The sequence below is a fragment of the Anopheles maculipalpis genome, chromosome 2RL, assembly GCF_943734695.1.
Source record: "Anopheles maculipalpis chromosome 2RL, idAnoMacuDA_375_x, whole genome shotgun sequence".
NCBI lineage: Eukaryota > Metazoa > Arthropoda > Insecta > Diptera > Culicidae > Anopheles > Anopheles maculipalpis.
In genome coordinates, this window is record NC_064871.1 from 75,500,110 (window position 1) to 75,523,992 (window position 23,883).

At 41.0% G+C, this 23,883-nt stretch overlaps 3 protein-coding genes across 8 annotated transcripts in view; all 3 read left to right on the forward strand.

Moving 5' to 3' along the window:
• LOC126556487 (sortilin-related receptor-like) overlaps positions 1 to 23,883 on the forward strand; it is a 213,719-nt gene that overhangs the window by 125,564 nt on the left and 64,272 nt on the right. The gene's annotated exons all lie outside the window — the stretch shown is intronic.
• LOC126556078 (E3 ubiquitin-protein ligase ariadne-1) overlaps positions 1 to 23,883 on the forward strand; it is a 157,895-nt gene that overhangs the window by 31,764 nt on the left and 102,248 nt on the right. The window lies entirely within an intron of this gene.
• On the forward strand, positions 793 to 21,512 carry LOC126568820 (oxysterol-binding protein 1). Of its 6 annotated transcripts, XM_050225465.1 has the most exons (11): positions 793 to 1,124; positions 4,892 to 4,981; positions 8,692 to 8,823; positions 10,505 to 10,693; positions 10,833 to 11,091; positions 12,242 to 12,401; positions 19,145 to 19,344; positions 19,426 to 19,676; positions 19,754 to 19,964; positions 20,220 to 20,863; positions 21,302 to 21,512. In XM_050225465.1, the coding sequence occupies exons 1-11, from the start codon at positions 793 to 795 to the stop codon at positions 21,510 to 21,512; spliced, it is 2,679 nt and encodes an 892-aa protein (XP_050081422.1). The 6 variants fall into 6 exon arrangements, with proteins under 6 accessions (XP_050081422.1, XP_050081424.1, XP_050081423.1 ...); XM_050225467.1 differs by lacking the exon at positions 8,692 to 8,823 and having other exon boundaries at positions 938 to 1,124; XM_050225466.1 differs by lacking the exon at positions 4,892 to 4,981 and having other exon boundaries at positions 938 to 1,124.

The window sequence follows — 23,883 nt, forward strand, 5'->3', positions numbered from 1 at the left end:
GCACCTCATCTACATTCACTTTGCTTAAATTTGCAAAAATTGGTGGACGTGGCTGGACGTGTGTGTTTTTGGTACAAAAAAGGAGGCAAAAGAAAAGTGTGTGGCGAGCTAGTGTGAATCGTTTTTCACGATACTACTATCGAGCAAAAAAAGTGGTCAATTACACCGGACGTGCTAGATTGGGTGGGATTTTCGATACATCTCCTTTCACGGGCCAAACACACACACACACACACGGGGGGAGGTTGTTGCTGTGTGTCGTTCTCTCGCTGTGCCTTCGGATGGAATATTCGATTAGATTCGATGCATCCGAGCACCGTCGTCCACCAGTCGCCAGTGCGTAAATCGTCTCCGTGTTGGTGATTTGTGATAAAGTGTCCGCGATCATTGTTGTACGTTGTGTGCTTTCCGTAATCAATAAAGTTGGTACATCCACCTTGTGAGTGTGCGTGCGTGTGTGTGTGTGTGCACCGTGACAGTGCGTGTATCGCCTGCAATGTGTGTGTGTTTGTGATTTGGCAACAAAAACAAAGCCTACTCCGTGTGTGCTGTGAAAGAGACTAGCAAGAAAACGTCCTTCGCGCAGAGTGGCTGCCGTGCCGTTGTCGTCGTTGTGGACCACATCATCGGGACAGTCAGTGTCGTTCGGGTTGTTTCCGTTGGAGGTGGCCTCCAGCGAGTCGTGCTGCAACCAGCCATCTGCAGACGCGAGCAGTCCAATCTCTCTAAACCTTCTGCGCCAGTTCCTCCCCCGGAAGAGTTAGTGTTAGAGCTGCTGAGCACGGAAAAGAAATGTCCGAAATACCATTGCCTGGATCGGCGAAACCTGCCGGAGGCACAACCCCGACGCTGGTCAGTGTGGGGGCTGTAGCACCGGGTAGTGTGGTTGCTGCAACCGCTGCTGCCACCATCGTGGCAGGCAGTGTGCCAGCGAACAGCAGCAGCAGTAGCAGCAACAACAGCAACAACACCACCGTTGGCAATCCGAACGGGTCCAGCTCGGTGGCGGCAGCTTCGCAGGCGGAACCCGACATGAAGGGTTGGCTGCTCAAGTGGACCAACTACCTGAAGGGATACCAGAAACGGTGGTTCGTGCTGTCGAAAGGCGTGTTGTCCTATTACAGGTAGGGAGGGTCGTGTGTTGCATCATAAGCGAGATTATGCTCCATACTTCCATTTTTAGTGCGTCAAAGTACGTTTCTCCACACTGCTCTCTGTCCGGTCCGAAAAAAAGTGACCTTCTCGTGTTGGTGCTCAACTATCGTTTTCTACTTATGTTAGCCGCGATTTAATTTATCAATTTTGTCCTAATTTTTGCTTAACTTAACCCCTCCCTGTCTCCTTTTACTGCCTTTTTTCCTTTTTGGGTTTTTGATGTTGTGTATATTAGTTGTGTTGTGGTATAAGTTTCGTTAAAAAAAAAACCAACCCTTTCCGGTGAAAGAGATCTGTCCTTCGGAACAACAGCTCGCTGGCGCCTCTTCGGTATCGTTTCGTGGTTTTAAATATTATGGAAATTACGTTTGGTTTTAAAATTACTAAATTTTTATTTTTAAGGCACAAGAACGAGCGCAATGAATCATCTGAATGTACCGTCGATATTTAAGAGTCGCCAGAATTGCACATTTAAAAAGCCTCCACCAACCCCCAAAAAGGCTGGGCGGGGGCGCGAATCAACCACCATTCTCAAGCATCTCTTCTCGTGCGACAATTCGAAGAGAACGTTTGAAACTTTATCCTTTTTATTTATTATACACCTCATAAATACCATCTACCACCACCACCACCCAGTAGTTGTGTCACCAAATGCTTTTTGCCCTCCCCTTTCTAGCATTGCGCGCGGCCGTTTTTATTTTCTTTTCGATCTGTCAACCATCATCTCGCTCATCTCACCCATCTCTGCTTTTCTTTGTAGCGAACTATTTTTATATCGCAAATTTGCTGTAATCGAAGCAGCCAAGAAGTATTGCAGCGCGCCACACACCGCGGAACTGGACAAATGGAATTAGAATTGAATGCATATGGATAAGGAAGGAAAAAAGGGGGCTTTTTTCAAGGAACCTTGCAGAAGAAAACCCTCGTTTCAGGTGCTGCAGTTGTGATGCAACACAAACGCCTTTAGGCAATTTGGGCACGTCTTGTTGAGCCCCAGATAGAAGGGTATACAATAAGCTCCTGTCGCTTCGGTATTGGTGCAAGCGTTGCGATTGTTTGTGCCGCGTACGTACCCCGTATGTTCGTATATGTGCGGGAAGATGTTGTTTGAGGGTTAGCTTAGAAAGGAAAGGGAGGGCGGTAGGCGGTTGTTTATCTGTTGCCAGTGCCCAAGAGCATCATCATCATCCCCCACCCCATGCCCAGGAAGGCGCAATAATAAGGCAAGGTGTAAACACATGGGGCCAAACCCTGTCCACCGTCCGAATGCCGAGACAAGCGTGACAAAAAGACATTTCGAAATTTTGATATTCCGTACTAATAAGCTATTTTCGGTCGATGAAAAAGTGTGGCGTTAAACAAGTCCCCATGAGACTTCCATACACCATCAAGACCACCTCTACATTAGGACATTTGTTTTTTTTTTCACAAAAGGAATGACAGTGGAACAGCTTGTGCAATAAAGCAAATCGAACTTTTTAGTGAGAGCTGCATTCTGGAAGGAATGCGCCGTACGTTCCTTCGTTACGTCACCGCGCGTGAAAACTTTTTCCCATTTTTGGGCTGCCTGGTATACTTGCATAATAAGTGGCGAGGCACACGAAATCGGATCCCCATTTTTCACTGGCGAACTACGATTGTTTTCACATTAAACCTTAGGAAGGTTAGGTGTAGGTTTAATGACCAGGTCCCTCTCTTATCGGACAACAGACCGAGTAGATGATCCCATTTCAATCCCTCTTGGCGCGGGTAATAGCGGACAGGCAGTACATCTACACCTTAAACCCAAAAACGGACCCTCCCGCCTATCTCATCGCACTAGACCTTCCTTAGAGCACGTTATCAATGTTTAAAATCGTCCAGCGTTTCGAGTACATTGGGCACTGAATTGTTACTGCCGCAACACGAGGGTGTGAAGGGTTTTGCTGGAATAATAATTAAATTGTCTTTTGTCTTCTCGTTTGCGCAACTTGTTTGATGTTTTGAGCTGTGCTTTAAATGAACATTTGAGCATGGTTTCAGCTTAAGAAATAGATGACATTTATAAGACAATTCAGATGAGTGTAGGATGGAAATCTATACAAAATATTGCCACGCTTTCTCGAGCATCCCAAACGCCAGGAAACTGACACAATGGGTGTTTGTAAAAATAGATGTTCCTAGTTTTTCAGATCTTTTTGAGCCTTGACGATTCGTTACTACACCGTCTCGGTTATAGAATGATTGGATAATGTCCTCCAATGGAGGTCGACACAAACAATTCTAATGTACTGAGGTCAGTTAGAATTGGTTTGTCAGGGATTGTGTTTGTGTTAAGATTTGAGCTGTCTCAGATTGTCTCAGACGTGGATAGAAAGTTTTGGATTATAATGTCCATCTTGCCCAGAATGTTGTTAGCGTTAGCGGATGTATGCTCTGACCCTCTGAATCGAAGATTCACAACAATAAAACCATTGGACGTAGAAATCTCAGTTTTTCTCAAGCAGTTTCCGTTCTATTTCACTCTTATGTTGCCCGACTGTCCGGTATTAGACGTACGTCAGCATGTGCCTCACTAATTTCCAACGACTTCCATCAATGATTAACCAGATACTACGACAATTTCTTTGACAGTTTGGACGGCAGGTTCTCCAAATAAATCGATAATGTCGTAACGATGATATCAGGATCAACGATAGAAAACCCTTAAAATTCTGAGATGCTTTAGTGCTATTAGCACTGAACATTCACACAGCGCAGGTTCTATTAACTTGCAAGGCTGAACGCAGTTTTTACGTCACTATAGGATCACCCTTAATTAATAGGTTGTTCCACCAAAAAAAACGAAAAAGATTAATTGTCTTTAAGAGTTCTTCTGATACATTTTTAATCAAATTTAAGTTACCTGTGTTAAACTTTTGATTTCTTAACGTTTTTCCACTGCCTCTATCTATAAAAATGTAAAAAAAAAATAATTTACCTTTCCCCATTATTGTATACGAACCATTCCCATTACACATAATCGCACAAACACAAGTAGCTGCTTTTTTGCACTGCTGTGAATTTGCTTGATTCACAGAGAGCCGGGTGTAAATGAGGTTTCAACCCAATATGCAATTTATTTCATCATCAAGTGTGAATTCGACAGGAGAATTTTATTTTTCCTCTCTTATTTGTAGCTCTTATACCATAATCATCGTTCTCTATCTTGCTTACTAATTTGTTGGGTTTTGTTTTTGCTTTTTTTTGTACCATATGGGATCATTCATCGCTTTTCATCACATTTATAGTTTGGTTGTACATTTGTTCTTAATTTACTAACTCTCTTACACAGCATGTTGTGTTTTGGTTTTCTTTCTACATGATGAAATATTGTTTTTTTTAACTATTGTTGTTTTTTTTTTTCTCTGTTTTTATAATTCTTATTGATTTTTTTATTGTACTAACGTTATAATTTTAACAAAAACCCAAAAAATATAATAAAACGATTGCTTAAGTGCGCTTGTTTGCTGGTTAGCTAATAAAAAGAGACTAACACAATAATCAAAACAAGAAATTCTTTTTTTTTTTCGATCGGGATAAAATGCGCTAAAGGAAGCATTCGCAGTTTCGTTTGCATATGATACACAAATAAAAAAAATTGAAAACCAAAAACCAAATACACAAAAACACAATATATCAAAACCTGTAAGGACCAACCAAAATCGAACAACCACAATCTGATTTGACTCTGGGGTGTTTGTTGCTATCAAAACAGGGCTGAACATGGAGCCGGACCGTATGCTGGGGGCAGGAGTGCCGCGGGCAAATTATCTATAAGACGCCGCAGGAAAGGCCCCCGACCCGAGTGAGTAGAAGAGTGCGCGTGTTCTTCCCCTCCCACGATGGTGGGGTGGGGGAGGGAAGGGAGGAGGGAAGGGGGTAGTTAAAACAAAACAAAACAATTCCAAGAACCAACCAAACCCCCCGTCTCCCCCTCCAATAACATCAGCACCAAAAATAATAACACGTGGAAAGAGCAAATCTGCCAGAAATGCATTTTCTTCCTAGCTATATCGAACGTTTGTGGCACACGTGTCCAACTATTTAGGCTTAAATTCATCCCTTTGTAATGAACACATTTGTTTCCTGTTGTTCCTTTTACTTTTATTTACGTTCGTTTCTCTATTCTAATTGCTGTTAGTAAGACTTTCGGTTACTTTGTGCTCATTATTGATGTTTTCTTGCTCATTATTGATGTTTTCGGTCTATCTTCTGTGAATTACACTTCTTTTCTACTTTATACTCTCTTGTTTTATGTTTTGCAATGTTAAACTTTTCTTAAATTCATCTTTTTTGCACAGCTCATATGCGTTTCAATCACTCCTTTGATACATGGATTCTCGTACGATCGCTCTATTTCCGTGCGCTTTTTTATTATCTCGTTTACTTATTCTGTCGGTTTACCATCATTTGATAAAATGCTTTCTTACATTTCGTTTACACTACTACTGAACGCTAGTAGAACTAGGAACAGAGGAACGTTTCTCAAAAAATGATAAACCTTAATAGCAATGCATCGCATACGCTTCAACAAAGTGTTCAAAGAATTTTTTTATTCTATGTTTAAAAAAAAAGTATTCTAAAAGCATCTTTATTAACACACCGTTTTTTAACGATCTCATTTTCATGTGTGATTAATGCCACTAAAAACGTTGTATGCTCATTTTTATTGATTTAATGATGGCTTCGATAGCATTAAACATACTAAAACAAAGCACGTTAAACATCGTCCACCTACACACACACACACATGTTGTTAGAAAAAATCGAATTTGCATGACTATTAAGCATTTTGTTAGTAATAAATGTAGCATGCTTTTAATAAATCGTTACAGAACCACTAACTGCTATTTATTTAACTGCTTTTAAAGTAAAATAAAAATAATGATAAAAAATGAGCAGGATGGAAAAAAAGAAACACAAATTTAAATGGATTAAAATATGCGCTTAAAGTTTTTCAGGAAAACGAATTGAAAAATTCCGAATATAATTTATTATTACTTAAAAAAACGCTAATAGAATAAAAAACAAATAAAAATACACTGAGAGTTATTTGAATTGCACCGCCATGTTTGTTTCTTGACAATATCAGAACTGTTTCAAATTTAGAATGCTTTTTCAGTAACTTTTAAAGATTTTTGAATCATTAATGTTGTCGAATCAAGCCGAGAAACATTAAAAAAGATGCGAAATTAAAATAAATTATTCCTTTTTGCACTTGCCTCTCTTATTGCGTTCGATTTTGTGTTAGTTGAAATAAATTCTCCATGGAGGTAAAGTTTTATACATACAAATAAAACTAAAACGAAATACGTCTAACGTCAGTTTTCACCCATTTAGTACCAAGCGTTCCAGTGCAACTTCTAAGGTTCCGTTTTTATAAACAAATCCGTCAAAAATCTTCGAATTGACGTACATCTTAAAAAATGTTTGGATGCGATGCTCAATAAGCTACTTATTGTCGACAATTAGTGAACTAAAAGAGAGCAACATGTTATATTCTTGTCGAATTGCATTGTCCAATCAGCAGTTTCTTTCAACGTGTAAAAACATAAAGCTGCACAATCACCTCCTCAATTTCATCCTTACAGAGCGATTTAATCATATTTCCTCGATCGTTAAATGTAAAAATTGTGGTCTTTTCGTATAGAATGAAGTTCTTGGCGGTCTCGTTTATTGAAGAATCTGATTTTAGTATGAGTTTTAATATTGCTAGTCTCAGGATTTTACAAGTATACTCACTTAAAGTATCTAGTAAATGTGGCATTTTTGTGCTTTCCAGAAAACATCAGCAAGAAGTCATCAGAAAACAAAATAGTAGTATGTTTTCATTTACTTTTCGGCTTTTAAAACTTGAAAAAAGTTCAAAATAAATTCAAACAACAATAGAAGCTCAAAAAAGAAAAAAAACTTTTATAAATGTTTAAAATATTATCGAACAATATGGCGGTGCTATACTTAGCTCGCTCAGTGTAGTTAGTATGTTTTAGATTTCTTTTGAATTTTTATTTGGCTACGTTTCTTAGTCATACAGGGAGTTGCAAATGATAGCGTGCGGCGGGTCAACTGTAGCGAATATCGCAAGCGCTTATGAAATCCTCGACCACTGATATAGAAACCCACAATACATTAGCGAATCAGCAGAAATAGACACAAAATCTCCCAAAACAGTTACGGAAAATATATGGAATATGGAAAATGTATACTAGAGAATAGAATAAATGTATACTGGAGAGTTGAAAATGTAAACAAACTTTTTTACGTCAATATTTTATAAAATTCCCTATTTCTGCGCGCGAAAAGCAAATGAAAATTTAATTCATACAGTGATAAATGAAAAAAGTATTTGGTTTTCACCAAAAAACGCCAAAAATAAAATGACATATCCCAAAAACATGCTAATATTCGAATTCGAGATTTGAACCAGTGCGTATATACAAAATCGTTCAGTCGTGCAACGGTTTGACAGAACCGTTTCAGTACAAAAAATATTTTATGTTCGCCTAGAAAGCGCAGTGCAGTGCGTACAGTTTCACCAAATTTGGGTTTGTGAATTTTATGTATTGCAAGTATTATCAAAATAGCAACGTGTGGTAATTTTTGGTGCATGTAATTATAGAATATTAAAGTGAAAATGCTTGTTTAAATTTTTCAACCCTCCAACCGGTCTAGTATACATTTTCCATATGAATCGCACCGGTTTCTTTCATTATTTTGGATGATTTTGTGTTTTTATATTGGAGATTTCTAAATCAGTGACAATACGGCATTGGACCGTCATAATCAATTGTAAATAAATAAATAAAAAAAAAAAAAAATTTCTAAATCAGTGGTCGAGGATTTCATAAGCGCTTGCGATATTCGCTACAGTTATCCCGCCGCACGCTATCATTTGCAGTTTCCCTGTAAAACTACGGTTTTGCGTCATTTTAGAAATATCATGCATTGGAAATAGCATTTGGCCTGTATTTAATTGGATTATTCTTTTTTTTTGCTGTGACGGGGAATGCATGTGCTAGAGGTGTTGATGGAGACGCATATTCTTAACACAGACGAATGAAACGCATGTTGAGCCACTTTTACCATTTCCTAATTATATGCGGTTACTTGCAAAAATTGCTAATTTTTCCTTTCTAATTTTCTTTAATTAATTGAAGTGTTTTTTGTTGAAACACACTTTGTGTGTTTTCTTCAGTTTTTACTTTAAAAAAATATAAAAATACTTTATTTACTTAAATTGGCCAATGCTAGCAAATTAAATAGCAGAAAGAGATTTAGCAGACATTGTTTTGTTTTGTTTTTATTACTCTTTTGTCCTTTTTCTTTCTGTTTTTTTTTCTAGATGCATTTATCCATATCCGATTACTAAAAATATGTAAACCCTTCTCATCATCCACAAAAAAAAAAACCACCACCATCCCCACCACCCATCGTACACCCCCCTCTCATTTTCATACAATTTATGCAGCGCAAGACACTGACCTTTTCCCCCCCTACCCATAATTTACCCCGCAGGAGCAAAGGAACCATGATGCAATGCTTAAGAGCCCCACGTTCTCCAACTAGATTGGTACCCTCCTCCCTGCCCGACTCGAATAGCAATAGCAGCAATGCGCTGATGAAGAAGCATAGCAAAAAGCTGAAAAAGTAATTAAAACTAAACCCAACCAAACCAACACCGCCGGTCGGTCCGTCGTTCGTGTTAGCGTGTGTGTGTGTGTTTGTATCATAGTTGCGGGTATAGAGCGGAAGGTTAGAAGTAGAAGAGGCGGGGGTCCTGGACAAGGATCCGGTTCGGGTGATCCACCATTTGGATGGACACTTAGGGGGTTTAGTGCGCGGTAGTTTATTTATTGTTTTGTTGGTTATTGTTAATGGTGACGGTTTTCATCTGATGGTCGTAGCTGGCAGGAGAAAAAAAAGACACACATAAAGGGTTGAGTTTCATGTAGTGAAATGATTGAATCGCTGGGAAGAATGTTTCAAGCTTCTCTGTTACACCGGCAAAAAGAAAAATGTCATCCAATAGTTACATCAGCACGCCATCTTGTTTCCATTTGAAGAGGATTGACGAAAAAATAGCCATAAAATCGGTCTCAATTACTACTCCCTTAAACCAGAGCTGATTGCCCAAGAATTCCACAGTCACGTTATAAATTTCTCCTCAGAGAGTGAAAATTTCCACTAAATGATTGCAAGCAAGTTCTGCAGCGAACTTACAATCTCCAATTGAAACATTCTCCTAAGTGATTGCACACCTCCACTATATTGGAACTCGACACTCGGTAAATAACTGCTTCCGATCGGCTTCACGAATAGGTTTTGTTAATACATCCAACCTTCTGCTGAGGGTATCGGTTACAAATGTGGTTCATTGTCCCATGTCTAGACATTAACATCCATTAAGGTAGAGCAAGAGAAACAGGGTAGCCGAACAGGTCTGTACAAAGTAAGATTTATTGTTTCGTAGATGAAAGATTTGTTAATAAGTTATACAGTTGGGTGGCGGTGGCACAGTATTGCTGTAGATAATGGTTCGTTGTTGCATTCATCTATTATCCTTTCCATAAAGTACCATAAAGCTTGTAAATTTTTTTGACTTGTCACAAAAACACACATCAAGAAAAGCTCTTCTCCCTAAGATGCAATCTATCACACGATCAACATCCTATCGCGCTTGATCCTTCCTCCATCCATTGCTTGTGTGTTCTTATCTGTTATCCTTTTACGTGAATGGGGTTCTGTTTTAACTTCATCTAATTATTATTCTCTTTCATTTCTCAATATCCTCGCGTGTTGGGTCTGGATGCTTGATTTCCCGATAACGCAACCAACCACCGAAAAGGATTCTATTTCATGTCCTTTTTTTTTCGTACCTTTGAACGCAAGTTTAACAGAACGAGGAGCCCGCTTTCCTTTGCCAAATGGCGGGACATTTGGAAAAATGGTTGCAAATGCTTATTGGCAAAGAAAGCCGAGCATCTGATCCACACACGTACATCCGTCCATCCCTCCTAATGCCGGGCCCAAACTGCTTGTGCCTTTCTTCTTCTGCTGTCTTTATTCCTTTCATGCCACAAATCGTACGCCCTCTATCGAATCCTTCATTCCGGTTTGTTTTTTTTTAAATTCTCGTTTTCGTTTGTTTTTTTCTGTGCTTGTTCATATCGGATGTTTCTTGCCACACACTACTATTACTACTACTACGACATACTACTCTTCCGAATGCTTTTTTTTTGTGCGAATATTCCTTTCGACTGACTGGCACTTCTGTTTCTCGTTTTTTTTTTTTGGGATTCGTTCCTCTGCTGCGATTTCGTCCGTACAGAAATCAGGCCGAAATGGCGCACACATGTCGCGGCACGATATCGCTGCACGGTGCGCTCATCCACACGGTCGACTCCTGCACCTTCGTCATCTCGAACGGCGGCACGCAGACATTCCACATCAAGGCCGCGAACGAAGTCGAACGGCAGTCCTGGGTGACGGCGCTGGAGCTGGCCAAAGCGAAAGCAATGTAATGTATTTGATGATGCTCCCCTACTAGGGAGACAGCTCTCATGGATCGAGTATCCCCCGAGAGCTTTGTTTTACCATTTTCGGAGCCGGATAAATTAATCTTACGTACTCTCTCTCTCTCGTGCAACCCTTTTCAGCCGTGCGATGGAAAGTGATGAGGAGGAAGAGGATAATACCGCCAACACGATACCGAGCGAGGAGCTGAATTTGGTCGTGCGGGAGCTGACGGTTAGGTTAGAAAATTTGAAAACATGCTACGACCTTATCACCAAACATGGGGCCGCCCTGCAGCGGGCCCTTTCCGAGCTGGAAACGGGCGACGATCTGGCGAACAAGACGAAAATTGTCAGCGAACGTGCGACACTGTTCAGAATATCGTCCAACGCTATGATAAATGTGAGTACTTGTTAGTGGAATTGTATGTGCAGGGATAACAGATGTAGAAATCATCTTGTGTGGAAGAATCATAAGCTAGCAAGATAGAACTGTAGGAATGGTTGATAGATTGTATAGATGTTTATGTTTAGATTGGTTTAGTTTCTGTATATTCGCTGTATGTAGTATATGGTGGTTCGGTGGTCATGCGACAACGGCGCCTGTCTTCACGCGGAAGGACTTAGGGTTAAAATCCCATCCGGACCGTTCCCCTGTAGTTGTTAAGGACTGGCTATCCAACTAAGTGGTATATCAGTATGTCTAGTAGAAGTTCGTGTCCTAGATAGAAGTTCGTTAGGCCAAGAGGAAGAAGTGTCGCTGCAGAAATCTAAAAAACATACTTAAAAAGTATTAGGCGACAATTATTAGACAGTAGTTTTATTTACCGAAAAACAAGCTACTTGTACCTACAAATTGAATAACTAACTGTTTTAAATAAGTAATTTTGCCAGCTATCTGTCTGCGGTGCATAACAAGTAAAGTGACTTTGATGGTATAAAAATAATTTGGTAGCATTGGAAGACGTGAAATTCAACTTGACGAAAATTATGTTTTCTTGAACTAAGAGATGAGTAAAACTCGTCTCTTTGTAATCAATACAGACATGAGGGGCTTGATTTTGCCCAACAAACGTACATTAGTGTTTGCAATTGTCCGCTCCCTTTCTTTTACGAGCCGGAATGTGTCATAAGAATGTGGTCTCGATTACGCGGCATCTATATAAAGAAACGCATAGATAACAAAGACGGTTTGTTCGGGCCCCGTATCACACGATATCGGTTACAGTCCGTTTTTGTTCGCACTCAGGCACGTGAATGAGCGAAACGCCGACCTTATCGCGGATGTGATGAGTGAGCAAAAAAAAAAAAGAAGGGACTCCATGTAAACCAATGCCTCAGTACATTGTGCTGGAAAGCTTAACTGAAAAAAAATTGTCTTTGTCACGCAGGAAGCGATTTTTCTATTTCGGAACATACTTTACTATTGTAGGATGCATTTTTGATGATAAAAAAACGTGTTTTCTAATTGCAGTGCATAGGAGACATTAATTAGCATTGTCACATTGTCATTTGCTATGAAATACTAATAAGCTTATTCTGCTCTATTACAGGCCTGTTCCGATTACTTACAAACAGCACAGACACAGGGCCACAAATGGTCTAAAATGTTGCAGCACGAACGTGACCAAAAGCTACACCTTGAGGAGATGGTCGAACAGTTGGCGAGACAACATTCACACCTGGAACAAGCAGCCACTCGTCACAGACCCAGTGAGTATAGCTTCCGCTTACCGGCAATCAGAAGTTCCCAGAGCGCAAATGCTCTACTTCACTAGTGGTGCAGTATAGACCGAGACGCCATTTTCATCTCCACTCGATCCAACTTGGAACGGAACGGAAATCAACCAGTGCGATTTTTTATCCCCTTTTCCTCTCTCTCTCTCTCTGAACCAAGTCTACCCTTATCTTCGAACGCTTTTTAACCATGGATCGCATATGGAGAAAAGGTAGATTGTAGGTGAGAACCAGTGCCATCAAAATATTGAACGTACGTGTACGAATGACGCTGTCCACCGGGCTTTGTTGACCTTCCCAATTTTGGGATGGCAAATTGAATTACCATCAATTAACCCAGCCCGGTGGCGGCGGCGCACCATGTTTGCCAAGCGGAAGCATGGATTCGCGGTTCCCTCGGAACGAGTTGAGCTTGACGCAGCATCATCGATTGGAATGAAAATCACAGCTCGTAGCTGTGTTTCACACAGGATTCATATGTGCTGTCGATTCGGTTTGGATCGTTGCAATCCGACTTAATGTGAGGAGCATCAACCGACCAGTTGTCTGACGTCACACACGCAGAGCGTTGTAGCTACGAAATAGAAATTTATTTCATTCGGAAGTTTGCTTGCGGAATATTGAAACAAATACATTTTCATTTCTTATGAACCTGCGCCCGGCTGTTGGTTGGTGTAGTGTAGACGTGCTAAATGAAACTTATTGCTTGGGTAGTAAACTACAACGAGCAATTTGTGACATAAAATGTGCCGTCGTTTACACAATGCTGCCCACTAATCCGCTCTGCATACCATATAAGGAAGGTTGGGGTTGAAGAAGGGGGTCGAAGGCCATCATCATCATCGTTTGGTGCACCCTTTCAGCTTAGCGCTGACGATCAAATCACGCCACTAGATTTTCCGGCGTTAAGTGCACCTGCACTTGCTTCGCAATGGGTTTCGCTCACCATTGTACGCAGGTCTTCATCAGCTTTGTGTCCCTCCACCAGCAACGCTGGATTTGCTCGATAAAGCCCATGCCATCGCACGGCAACGGCAGTACAATTGGTGATTAATCAAGCAATGGCGTGCGACATTTTGCGGAAGTAACAGAACTGGCCAATTGGTGTTGAAATTAAGCAAAGAAAATTATTGGCAAAAAAGAAAAAAAAAACACAATAGGACAAAAATCCACCAAGGGAGGATATAGGGGTTAATAAGGGGTGGTAGAAGCGCATGGCAACTGTAGGAATTTTATGTTCCTTACTCACGCATACCTGGTAATTTAGCCGGTAGTCCTGAAAGATACTACGGGTACGATTAAAACTGTGGTCGCATTAGCAGGATCTAACGGCCGCCATTTGGCTTAACGTGTCCAATATGCTATTAGATACAGAGTGATCAATTGAATGGTGGTTGGATGCGCCCCGCTGATAAGCGATAATGACGCTTTAACACCTCGTTTTGATTTCTTTTTTGTGTATTAGAATACTATCGCAGCTTCAATTGATTTTATTAAAAGGCATTTTTTTGAAAATTCTCAAATATAAATACATCCAGAATTTCGTACGACACTTTGCTGCTATATTGTCGCATCATAAAACAAACAATGCCACTCCATACAAATCATTGTGCTTTTAGCTTTTTGTCGTAAAGGGTTGGCAAAACTAACACCGCCATAGCAGATAGCGCTTACCATTTGCTGACATCACTTGAAACGGAAGCCTAGAACACGTGGCATCAAACGTATGTTGTTGACACTGTAATTTACAAAACAAATAGCCCGTGTACTCAAGCTCAAAAAGAATACATTCAGTCACGAATATATTAATACTGCTTGAAGTGTATTTAATGCAAAATTTCGATTCATATAATGGAATTTTTGAATCACTCAGTCGAATTTTGCAACCAAATAGCGGGATTTTGGCAAGCCTTTTGAGGTTTTTTGGAATCGACTATCGTATAGTAAATTTTTTAGTAAACCCTTTAGTCAAGTGACCAGTGGATGTCATCCAATCGTTTGTTCAAAGGCCGTTTCATTCATATTTGAACGAGGATATGTTTAAAGACGTTCCTCAAGCGAAAACGTGCTATTGCATCTAGCTCACTACACAGCAGTGTTGTGCGTACGGAGTGAGTAAGTGATTTAAATGTTTCTAATGTATGATGCGAATACATACTCCTCACAAACTCTTTTGTGATTTGAATCGTACAGAATTTTAACAACTCTTTTGGGAGTTGTTACAATAAAACTCAATCGAGTTTTTAGTCGCCAGAAGGATTCGAATTGCAAAGAGCTTTTACAGCTCTTTTTTGATTCCAATTGCAAAAAGTGTTTCAAAGACTACAACAATACGGCGTTGTACCGTCATAATAAAATGTAAGTAAATAAGTTTTTCGAATAAAGAGTTTCGAAAACTCTTTATGGATTCAAATCGGAGAGAATTTTCCAGCTGTTACGAGAGTTGTTTCAAATAAGGTAGGGTAGGGGCTTGGAGCCTCCACACTTTTGATTTTGGAGGATTGATTTCTCGTTATAGCATCATCCATCATCATACAGCATACATCGTAAAAAAGCATCTCTCTTAGCTCTGTTCAACATCACTTGTATTCAGGTGATGTGGTGTTGTATTTATTAATTAATTTCCAGTTTCTTAACTCGTATCTAATAGCAAATATTCATTATATGATTGCAACTGTGCAGTTTTGCAAATGTCGTCTCATTAAATGAAAAATTATATTATATGACTGCCAGGTTTCACAAAGGGCTTACCACCTTCCATTTGAAACATTCCACTAAGAACTATAGAAAAAGCTCCAATCGAAACCGATTCGCAGTAAGTTTTCTTCCAAAGCTACACTTACTTTCGCGCTCACCACTGTCAGTGCCAGCGACGTAAAAGTGTGTACGCGCGCGCGTCTCTGTGTAGTGGTGTTGCAACAGCCGCCCGAAACTGCAGACCGCGGCCGCGTTTTTATTGTGTGTTGCTTCAATTCGCAACCATACGGGGTGGCTGACAGTTCGGTATCGGGCGTTTCGGTTCCGCCGGTCTCCTTCTCTCTATCTCCCCTCGGCAGCGGAACCGCAACCGTGGGGTAAATTGATAAGCCCTTTTTTGTTGTATAGAGGGTCCCTCTAAACCCTGCTGCCGAGAAGTGTGTCATTTGGATGTGCCTTAGTTGTGTATGGGTGCCGGACGGCCCGCGTGTTGTACCTTATATACTTTCGATTTTTAAGTGCGCGGGCGGTCGGTGTGCGTGAGCGGAATTTTAGTGAATCTGTTGCTCGTTTGCCTGGCTTGCCTTATCGAGTTGAAAATTATCGCCACTGAGTGCCGTGTGATTCTCTGTGCAAGCTCTCCTAATCGTGTGATTCCACCGTCTGGCTGGTTGGCTCTTGTGTATGTGTGCTGGTAGTGGTGTGTTGTCAGCGCGACAAGTGTCAATGCCACCACAAGGGGCCTAGGGGAGTGAAATAACAAAAGGAAGAAAAAAGGAAGTAAATTTCGGAACATCCTCCCCCTCCAACCCAATCCCATTATCGTATGATTCGTGACGTGTACGACGTTGTGCATGCGTATCATCCGTTCGCTGAAGAAGAGTAATGGCACAACCGGGCGGTGGCGGCACCGTTTGAATGGGTATGTTACTGCTGCTTTCCCATCCATCCCTTGACCCTTTGCCTTCATTTCTTTCGTCACAAACACACACACACACAAACAACAGTGTTGGTGTTATCGGTCATCCGTTTTGTCTGGGACTGTTGACTTGATGATGGTTTTCATGAGCGAATCAGCTGATTGTGACATGACGCCTGCATTAATCATCTGCTTCCGGAGAATAGATTACTGCACGCAAGGATCGTTCTGATTGATAATCGAGATGCCTCAAAGCGCAACAGCTCCAAGAGCAGAAAAATATATACGGACGCATAAAACTTTGTTGTGTGTGACATCATTTCCACGTCTACAAGGCCTGCTGAAAAGTGAAGCGGAATAAACATGCGCCTGCCTTAGTAGTATGTGCCAAGTAACCTTGTACCGTACTTAGGCGAAGGTTTCAGTCGCTACGTTTACACCCCATGGCATGCTGCTTGGTGAGCTTGGTAGGTGTGTGCGTGTCGAATGAAAAAAAAAACCCGCGAGTTTATGACAGTAAGTTCACGCTTCACGCAAGTCCATGGCCAACTGTGTGCACACAGAGCGGAGAAAAACAGGGAGTAAATGGAGGGGAGGAGCTTCGTTTGTAGCAGCTGTGCAGCCAGATACAGTTGGTGATCTGGCAGAAATTTGCCATGCCAAGTGTGACGACACACATCCATAGAGGAAGCATGTTTTAGAAGAAGAATCGCCTTTTTGCCTTACTATATATAGAGATATTCAAGTGTGGTTCCGTCTTCCGTACCACCATCACGGTGGTCCGATAATCCATAAAACCGTTTCCGGTGAACCTGTTTGTTTACGGATGAAGCTCAGCAAAGGAAAAACAACAAACGATATTAGCTAGGTTATCAGCTTTACTGCATATTAACTGCTATTGAAGTTAGGGAATTGCATTTATATATAAAAAGGACGCATTTACAAAATTTTACACACCGTAACACTAGTGCTGGGAAAAGCAAATCCCAATAAGGATTCGAATCTTCGAATCCCATTCCTTTAGAAGGGTTCGAAATTCAGAATCCGAAGAACGCCAAATTATTTTGAAACGTACTTTTACATTTTTCATCACAAATACTTTGCAAATACTTCATTTGCAATCAGCTTCCTGGAATAGTCAAAATCAGCAATCTAAATTTCAATTACACAAAGAATCTATTTTACTATTAAATTCGAAGTTCGAAGATACTTTAGATTAAAAAAAAAATATTTTAAAACATGAATATTCCAACGCAGTCGTTGGAGTGTTCTTAATTTAATCTCTGTAGAACCTCACTATAGTCAGAAGTGCGATTTTAAACTCATGGAAGATAGAGAATCCTAATGAGAGCAAGCCTCGATAGAATCCTAATCGAAATCCAATGGAATCCTAGTCAAATCTCAATCGGATCGAATACTTAAATTAGGATCCAGATCCGATTCAAATCTTCCAAGAAAATGAATCTTTGAATCTTCTGAGTCCCGGTTCTGCCAACACTACCTTAGCACACAATGCAATAACATTTGCGCAGCCCATGCTATTTGTGCAAAAAGGTAATCACCATGACAACGGACCTTGGAACGGTTGGCAAATTGAAAGCACTAAATAGAACTACGAGAGGTCAGTCGAGTCCCCGGGTGCCTCCTGAGGCGCCATTACTTAGGTCCCCACTTGCTGCAACGTGTAGGATATATATAAAAATATTGCTGTTAAGTCCATTAAAAAAAACTATTCTACGTGCACTGAAATGACGCACATCTAAATCAGGTGTTATTTAACACATGCCTTGTTAGTCGCATCAGACACAGAACAAACAAAAAACGCTCAAGTAATTATTGATTCATAGCTTAATACGATTCAATTTAATTGCGTTTATAATTGCATATTTAGTATGAACTGTTGGACAAACATGCTGAAAAAAGAGAGGAAGCGAAAAAAAAAACACAAAACCTTCATCGCTTTTGTTTTGGAGAGTACGCTTGCTAACTTAATTATTAACACGTCGAGCTGACCCGACTAACGAAAAGTAAAAATCCGCTCCGGCTCCGCCAAGTCTGGCCTACGGTGGATTGGGTGCTAGAGTAGTAAAATAAAGGAAACAGAAACGAAACGATAGAACTAGCTCTGGAGGGAAACAGTTCGCATGGACATTCTACTTTTAGTCGTGTGTGTGTGTGTTTTTTTTAATGTTAGTACCTTCGTTTAAGGGATTGGTGGATTTGTTATCCCTACCGGATGTATATTGCCATGCGATTTTCGTTGATAGCAGCAGTGGCAGTGTAGAATGGGAAACTCGGCCACTACAGTTACGTGTCGACAGTAGTTTAGTGGGGTGGAAAATATTTACACAAATGCTGACACGATTGGTCGTTTTTCAGGAGGGTCATCAACATTTTCAGCACGGTACTAATGGTACGTGAAATTACATAATTGTCATTTAGTTTTGGTTATTTTTGTTGAATGATTTGTAAAGCTTTATACTGAGAGCAAAAAGAACAAAGAATTATAAACACATTAGTCGTAATGCTGGATTCTCTTGGCATAAAGTGTTAGTATGAGCACTGAAGTTGTTTGTAAGTCATATTGCCTGGACACGAAAAATAGTATGTGAACGTTAGGAAACATTGCTGGATGTTGTATAAACAATGTGGTTGATATGATTCACCCAAATAATAATTTGTCTTTGTTGTGGTATTTAGGACATGCCGCATGCTATTGTTTAAAATTACCAATCCTCATACGCATTATTTTGTTGCCTTGCAACAGCTTCGTTGCTATGTTGCTTTGTTTGATAGTGATCGTGACTATGATCGAGTGGATTTGATTATTCGTGGATATCGGTTAGAACCAAATTTGAGGCAGTTGGGCTAATAATATACTTCTGAAAGGGGGATATACACCTTTCACTAGATATACACCTTTATCTAGTGAAAAAATGGGGCGAATTGAGGAAATGTTATTGTAAAACAATCCTATTACTATTGCAATTTCCGTAGCCCTGTGCCTGATCACCTTCAAATTTTATTGCTTTAATCATTTGAATAATTTGATATGCTTCTTCGCAAAATTATTAAATTACACATTCCAATCGTTTTCCCGCAGATGCAACCACATCCGCCTCGGATGACGAAGATAACGAGTTCTACGATGCGCAAGAAGAAGGTGGTTCCGTTACACTGCAGGAAGATAGCTCATTTATACTGAATATACCGGTCACAACGCATCACAACCACCGGCGAAACTCGAACGACGCCACCGGAAGCTCATCGGAAGGGGAGGAAGGAAATAGTGAAACGCAGCAAGTAAGTAGCAGCCATCCATCGGAGGCAGAAGGTTTGAAGTGCTTATTAAACACACCTGTTGTTCACCTCTTGCTTCTGCAGGTATTAGTAGTCGCCGAGAATCTAGACAATATGGATGTAACGGATAGAATATCTGTAAATAGTAGCCAAGCACTAACACCAACACTACTATCGAATCAATCCAAAGTGGTTCGCAAACGGCGGACACGTGTGCCCGATAAGCCCAACTATCCGCTCAATCTATGGTCGATCATTAAGAACTGTATCGGTAAGGATCTGTCCAAAATTCCGATGCCGGTCAACTTCAACGAACCCCTATCGATGTTGCAAAGGTAAACAGCTGTTGCAAAGAAAGCGATTGCAATACGAAGAGAAGCGTTTGCTGACCACTTTTATGATACTGTTACAGATTGACGGAAGATTTCGAGTATTCGGACATTCTGGATAAGGCGGCACAGGCAAAGGATACCTGCGAACAGCTTGCGTATGTGACGGCATTTACCGTGTCCAGTTACTCCACCACTAGCAATCGTACCGGCAAACCGTTCAATCCACTGTTGGGTGAAACCTACGAATGTGATCGCAGCGACGACCTCGGCTGGAGGTGTATTAATGAACAGGTAAATAAAATGAAGTTATATTACGATATTTTTAGCGAGTGCAGTGGTCTTTTATCAGATTTGCTGTTCGCTTGTCTCATTGTGTTGATTTCTACCTCACACCTCATGTATTCCGTTTCATTTTAAGATTTTCTCTTTTATCCCTTGTTCCTTCCTAAACCGTCTTTGGCCAGATTCGTTTTTCATATTAAGTTAGAATTCTAATTTTATAGATAGATATTCATGAATAAATGAAATGAAATACTCGTCTTGCAGGTATCCCATCATCCACCGATGGCCGCTCAGTACTGCGAAGGGCGGGGCTGGCGCTGCTGGCAAGAGTTCACGATGACATCGAAGTTCCGCGGCAAGTACATCCAGATCGTACCGCTCGGCTACACGCACGTCGAGTTTCCGGCCACCGGCAACAAGTACACCTGGCGCAAGGTGACGACGACCGTGCATAACATCATCGTCGGCAAGCTGTGGGTCGACAACCATGGCGATATGGAAATCTTTGGCGAGGGAAGCGCTAAGGGCGTAAAGTGCCACCTAAAGTATCTGCCGTACTCATACTTTACGCGCGATACCCAGCGACGGGTGAAGGGTGTCGTGATGGACAGCGGCAACCAGGTGAAGTGGGTAATCAATGGTACGTGGGATAGCAAGATCGAGATTGCGCCCGTTACGTCGACGAGCGGCTCGATGGAGAATCCCGTGTACAAGACGGGCAACTATAAGACGGCCTGGACGCGCCGTATGCCCCCGCCGGATAGTGACAAGTACTACAACTTTACCCTGCTCGCCTGCCAACTGAACGAACCGGAACCGAATGTGGCGCCAACGGATTCGCGGCTTCGACCCGATCAGCGGCTGATGGAGGATGGCAAATGGAACGAAAGCAATCAGGAGAAGTTACGGTAAGGGTTAGAAGTGCAGGGTTAGAAGAGCAGGGTGTTCGCGATAAATTTGACAGGTTTACGGGTTTGCTTATAACTAGTGATTGGTTTAACATTGACTACACAAGCGATACGGAAATCTTAGGCTAACGTAGTATAGAAATAGATGAATTAGCAACAAGAAGAATGCGTTCTCGACAACAAAATTGCGTTTGCAAGGACGCATTCTTGGCCGATATGAAGGCGCTATCGTAAAAAGGCGCTATCGTAAAAAGGCGCTAACTGATAAACGCGTCGAACCTGGGATGATCCGGTTCTGACCACATTTTTTTTTTATAAGGACCAGAAATCAAACTTCCAAAACAACCGATGTAACTGTCATATTTACTGCGAAAACCCTATATGAGGCTCAAGCTACAACATTATTCAAACTGTTCCTGTTTTTGTTTTTCGCTACAGGTTAGAGGAATGTCAACGAGCGCGCCGCCGGCAGCGCGAAGCCGAAGCGGAAACGGCCGCCTCCGAAGGACGACCCTATCCACCGTACGAACCGATTTGGTTCGGCAAAGAGAAGGAAGAGGGCACCGATAATCTAGTGCACGTGTACAAGGGCACCTACTGGGATTCGAAAGCCAAACAGGACTGGTCGAAATGTCCAACCATTTTCTAAACCATCGGATTTAATTGAAACAATTGGTTTCCCCTGGTGGGTCATTGGCGTCGTTCCCATCTAGGCTGTGGAACTCCGGGCAAGGAACGATGAAATGTGTTGCCTTGCGTGTGAGGTGTGGGAATGGGGACCTCCGCTCGGGGGGAAAAAGGAATGGTGTGTTTTCCCTGTTTTACTCCAATCAAACTCCAACTGCTTTTCCTAAATGACCTAACGTTGGTGATAGAGAGGCGAACGAGAAAAAAAATGCGAGATAACTATATGTAACTTCTAGAAAGCAAAAGAGTAAGCCCACTAAATACAGGATCCTAATACGATGTTGTTCGAATAATTGGATGTGCAACGCCAGTTCCGTATTGCCATCGTTTTCCTATTGAGAGTGACGAGAGGCAGACAGCATTTTGTATACAGCAAACACGTGAAGATGAAGAGGATGGAGCGTTAGGAACGGTTAAACACGGGTGTAATGGATGGTGATGGAATTTACGAAATTAACGTTGAAACTCAAAGCGATCCCGCGCAAAGTTGCGGACTGTGGAGGGCCCCGGGTATTGTAAGGAAGATGGAGTAAGATTGTGCGAGCTTCACAGTGAGCACGGTGTTGCGCAAGTTTTGTTATGTGCGGCCCCACACCGGTGGATAGTAACGATAACAGATTCTCATAAGTAAACCAACCAAAATAGTCCTGTACAGAAACGATAAATTGCGTAATTATCCACAAAACTAATGATATCAGCCCCCGAGGAAGGTAAAAGAATGTGAAGAGCTGTTACTACTTGTTTCTTGAATATAGGTGGACACGTAGCGTGTTGTTCCAATCGTTGTTGTTTGTTCAGTTTTAATCTTTTGTACATGTGTTTTTCTATATTACTTCCGTTTTCATTTTTTTCTTCTAATGTTCTTACTTATCTGTCTCTTCCTCCCTTACAGCTCAGTGTATGTTATTCTTTTGAACTATTTTATATAATTTAATTTACCTTTTATTACGCTTCTTGCAGTTCTTTCAACCTAATTTGAACGTCTTTAGCGGTTCGATAGTAGCGAAGGAAACAATTTATCCAACACGATATAGCATGGCGATGGCGGCAGGGATAGCAGCAGATTGTAGTTAAAACATGCAAACAACGAAACATTGTCCTCAGCAATAACCGAAACACGCGGTATTCAGTACACAGCGCATCAGTGCAATCAGTTTCTCTTGGTATCATGTTTTGAACGTCTGTCGATTGTTTTGGAAACCAGCTTATGGAAGTTTAATGATTGAAAGTTGTAAAAGCTGTTTGAATCTTGTATCCGTACCCTAGAAAGAGTTTCTTTCATTATTTAATTGATATTTAAATGAAACACAAACCATCCGTTTCGCACAGCTATGCAAGCTATTAGAAATACAATATTCAACGCGAAGTTGTACGTGATGCTTTGCTAAAAGTGGAAGATGTTCGTAGCAAGAAGAACAAAAAAAAAAAAACAGTCAAAAACATGATAGCAAAACCCAGAAACTGATGCTTCTATAATACCATATTACATACGATAGTAATGAAAAGATTTTAAGGCAAACAACAACCCCAAATGATAACTTAGCAAAGTTCTACTCTACTAGCAAGTTCGAATCACATCTATACCTGGCCAACAGAGAAGAAAAACGCCAATGGGAAGATTTGATGAATGAATGATGTTCCCATCTTCGTAGCAGTTACGGAACCGGTAGTGGAAGTGGAAGGAGAAGGTGAAGTCCAATGAACATTAGTCGTGTTATACGCTTATGAAGCTATCGATTTGAGGTAATAAAAAGGGAAGTGGTACAAAATACGTCCAACACAGTCAATGGCGTAAATCGACGTTTTTTTTTTTGGTCTCTAGGAGTTAGCCTTCCACCAGGTGAGTTTAAAATAGTTTTTTTCCTATTCTATTACAAATTGAAGATAAACCAGGCTGTGGCAGTAGTAATTGTGTAAAATGTACTAGTAAAAGTTTGTACTTGGGTACAAAATTTTCTTGCCCAACGGACGCTTCTACCGTAGCAACTGAGTTTGCTTTAACGTTATAAGAACGGCTACAACGCAACATTTATCTTGATTCGTTCCTTCTGATTATTAGCGTGGACAAGGTCTGTTATGCAAAGGTTTCCAACTCGTTCAAGATTTTCTACGCCGTTCAAGCAATTACTTAGAAGCATCTTGACAAAGCACTCCTAGGATTTCCTAGATAGTTGTAATTAGTGTTGGGTAGTGAGCTGAATAGCTACCGGGAGGTCTCAACTCAATAAACTGAGGACTCTGAGTGGGCTCTTCTATTTAAAAAAGGTAGCTCCACACTCTTGTCGAATTCACTAGTAGAATAAACTCATCGCCTTTAATTTAGCTACTTAGCT

Coding starts and splice junctions, on each gene's coding strand:
- LOC126568820 (XM_050225465.1), top strand. CDS start 793: ATGTCCGAAATACCATTGCCTGGATCGGCGAAACCTGCCGGAGGCACA. Junction 4,982..8,691: donor AGGAAAGGCCCCCGACCCGA/GTGAGTAGAAGA, acceptor TTTACCCCGCAG/GAGCAAAGGAACCATGATGC. Junction 12,402..19,144: donor AGCCACTCGTCACAGACCCA/GTGAGTATAGCT, acceptor GTTTTCCCGCAG/ATGCAACCACATCCGCCTCG.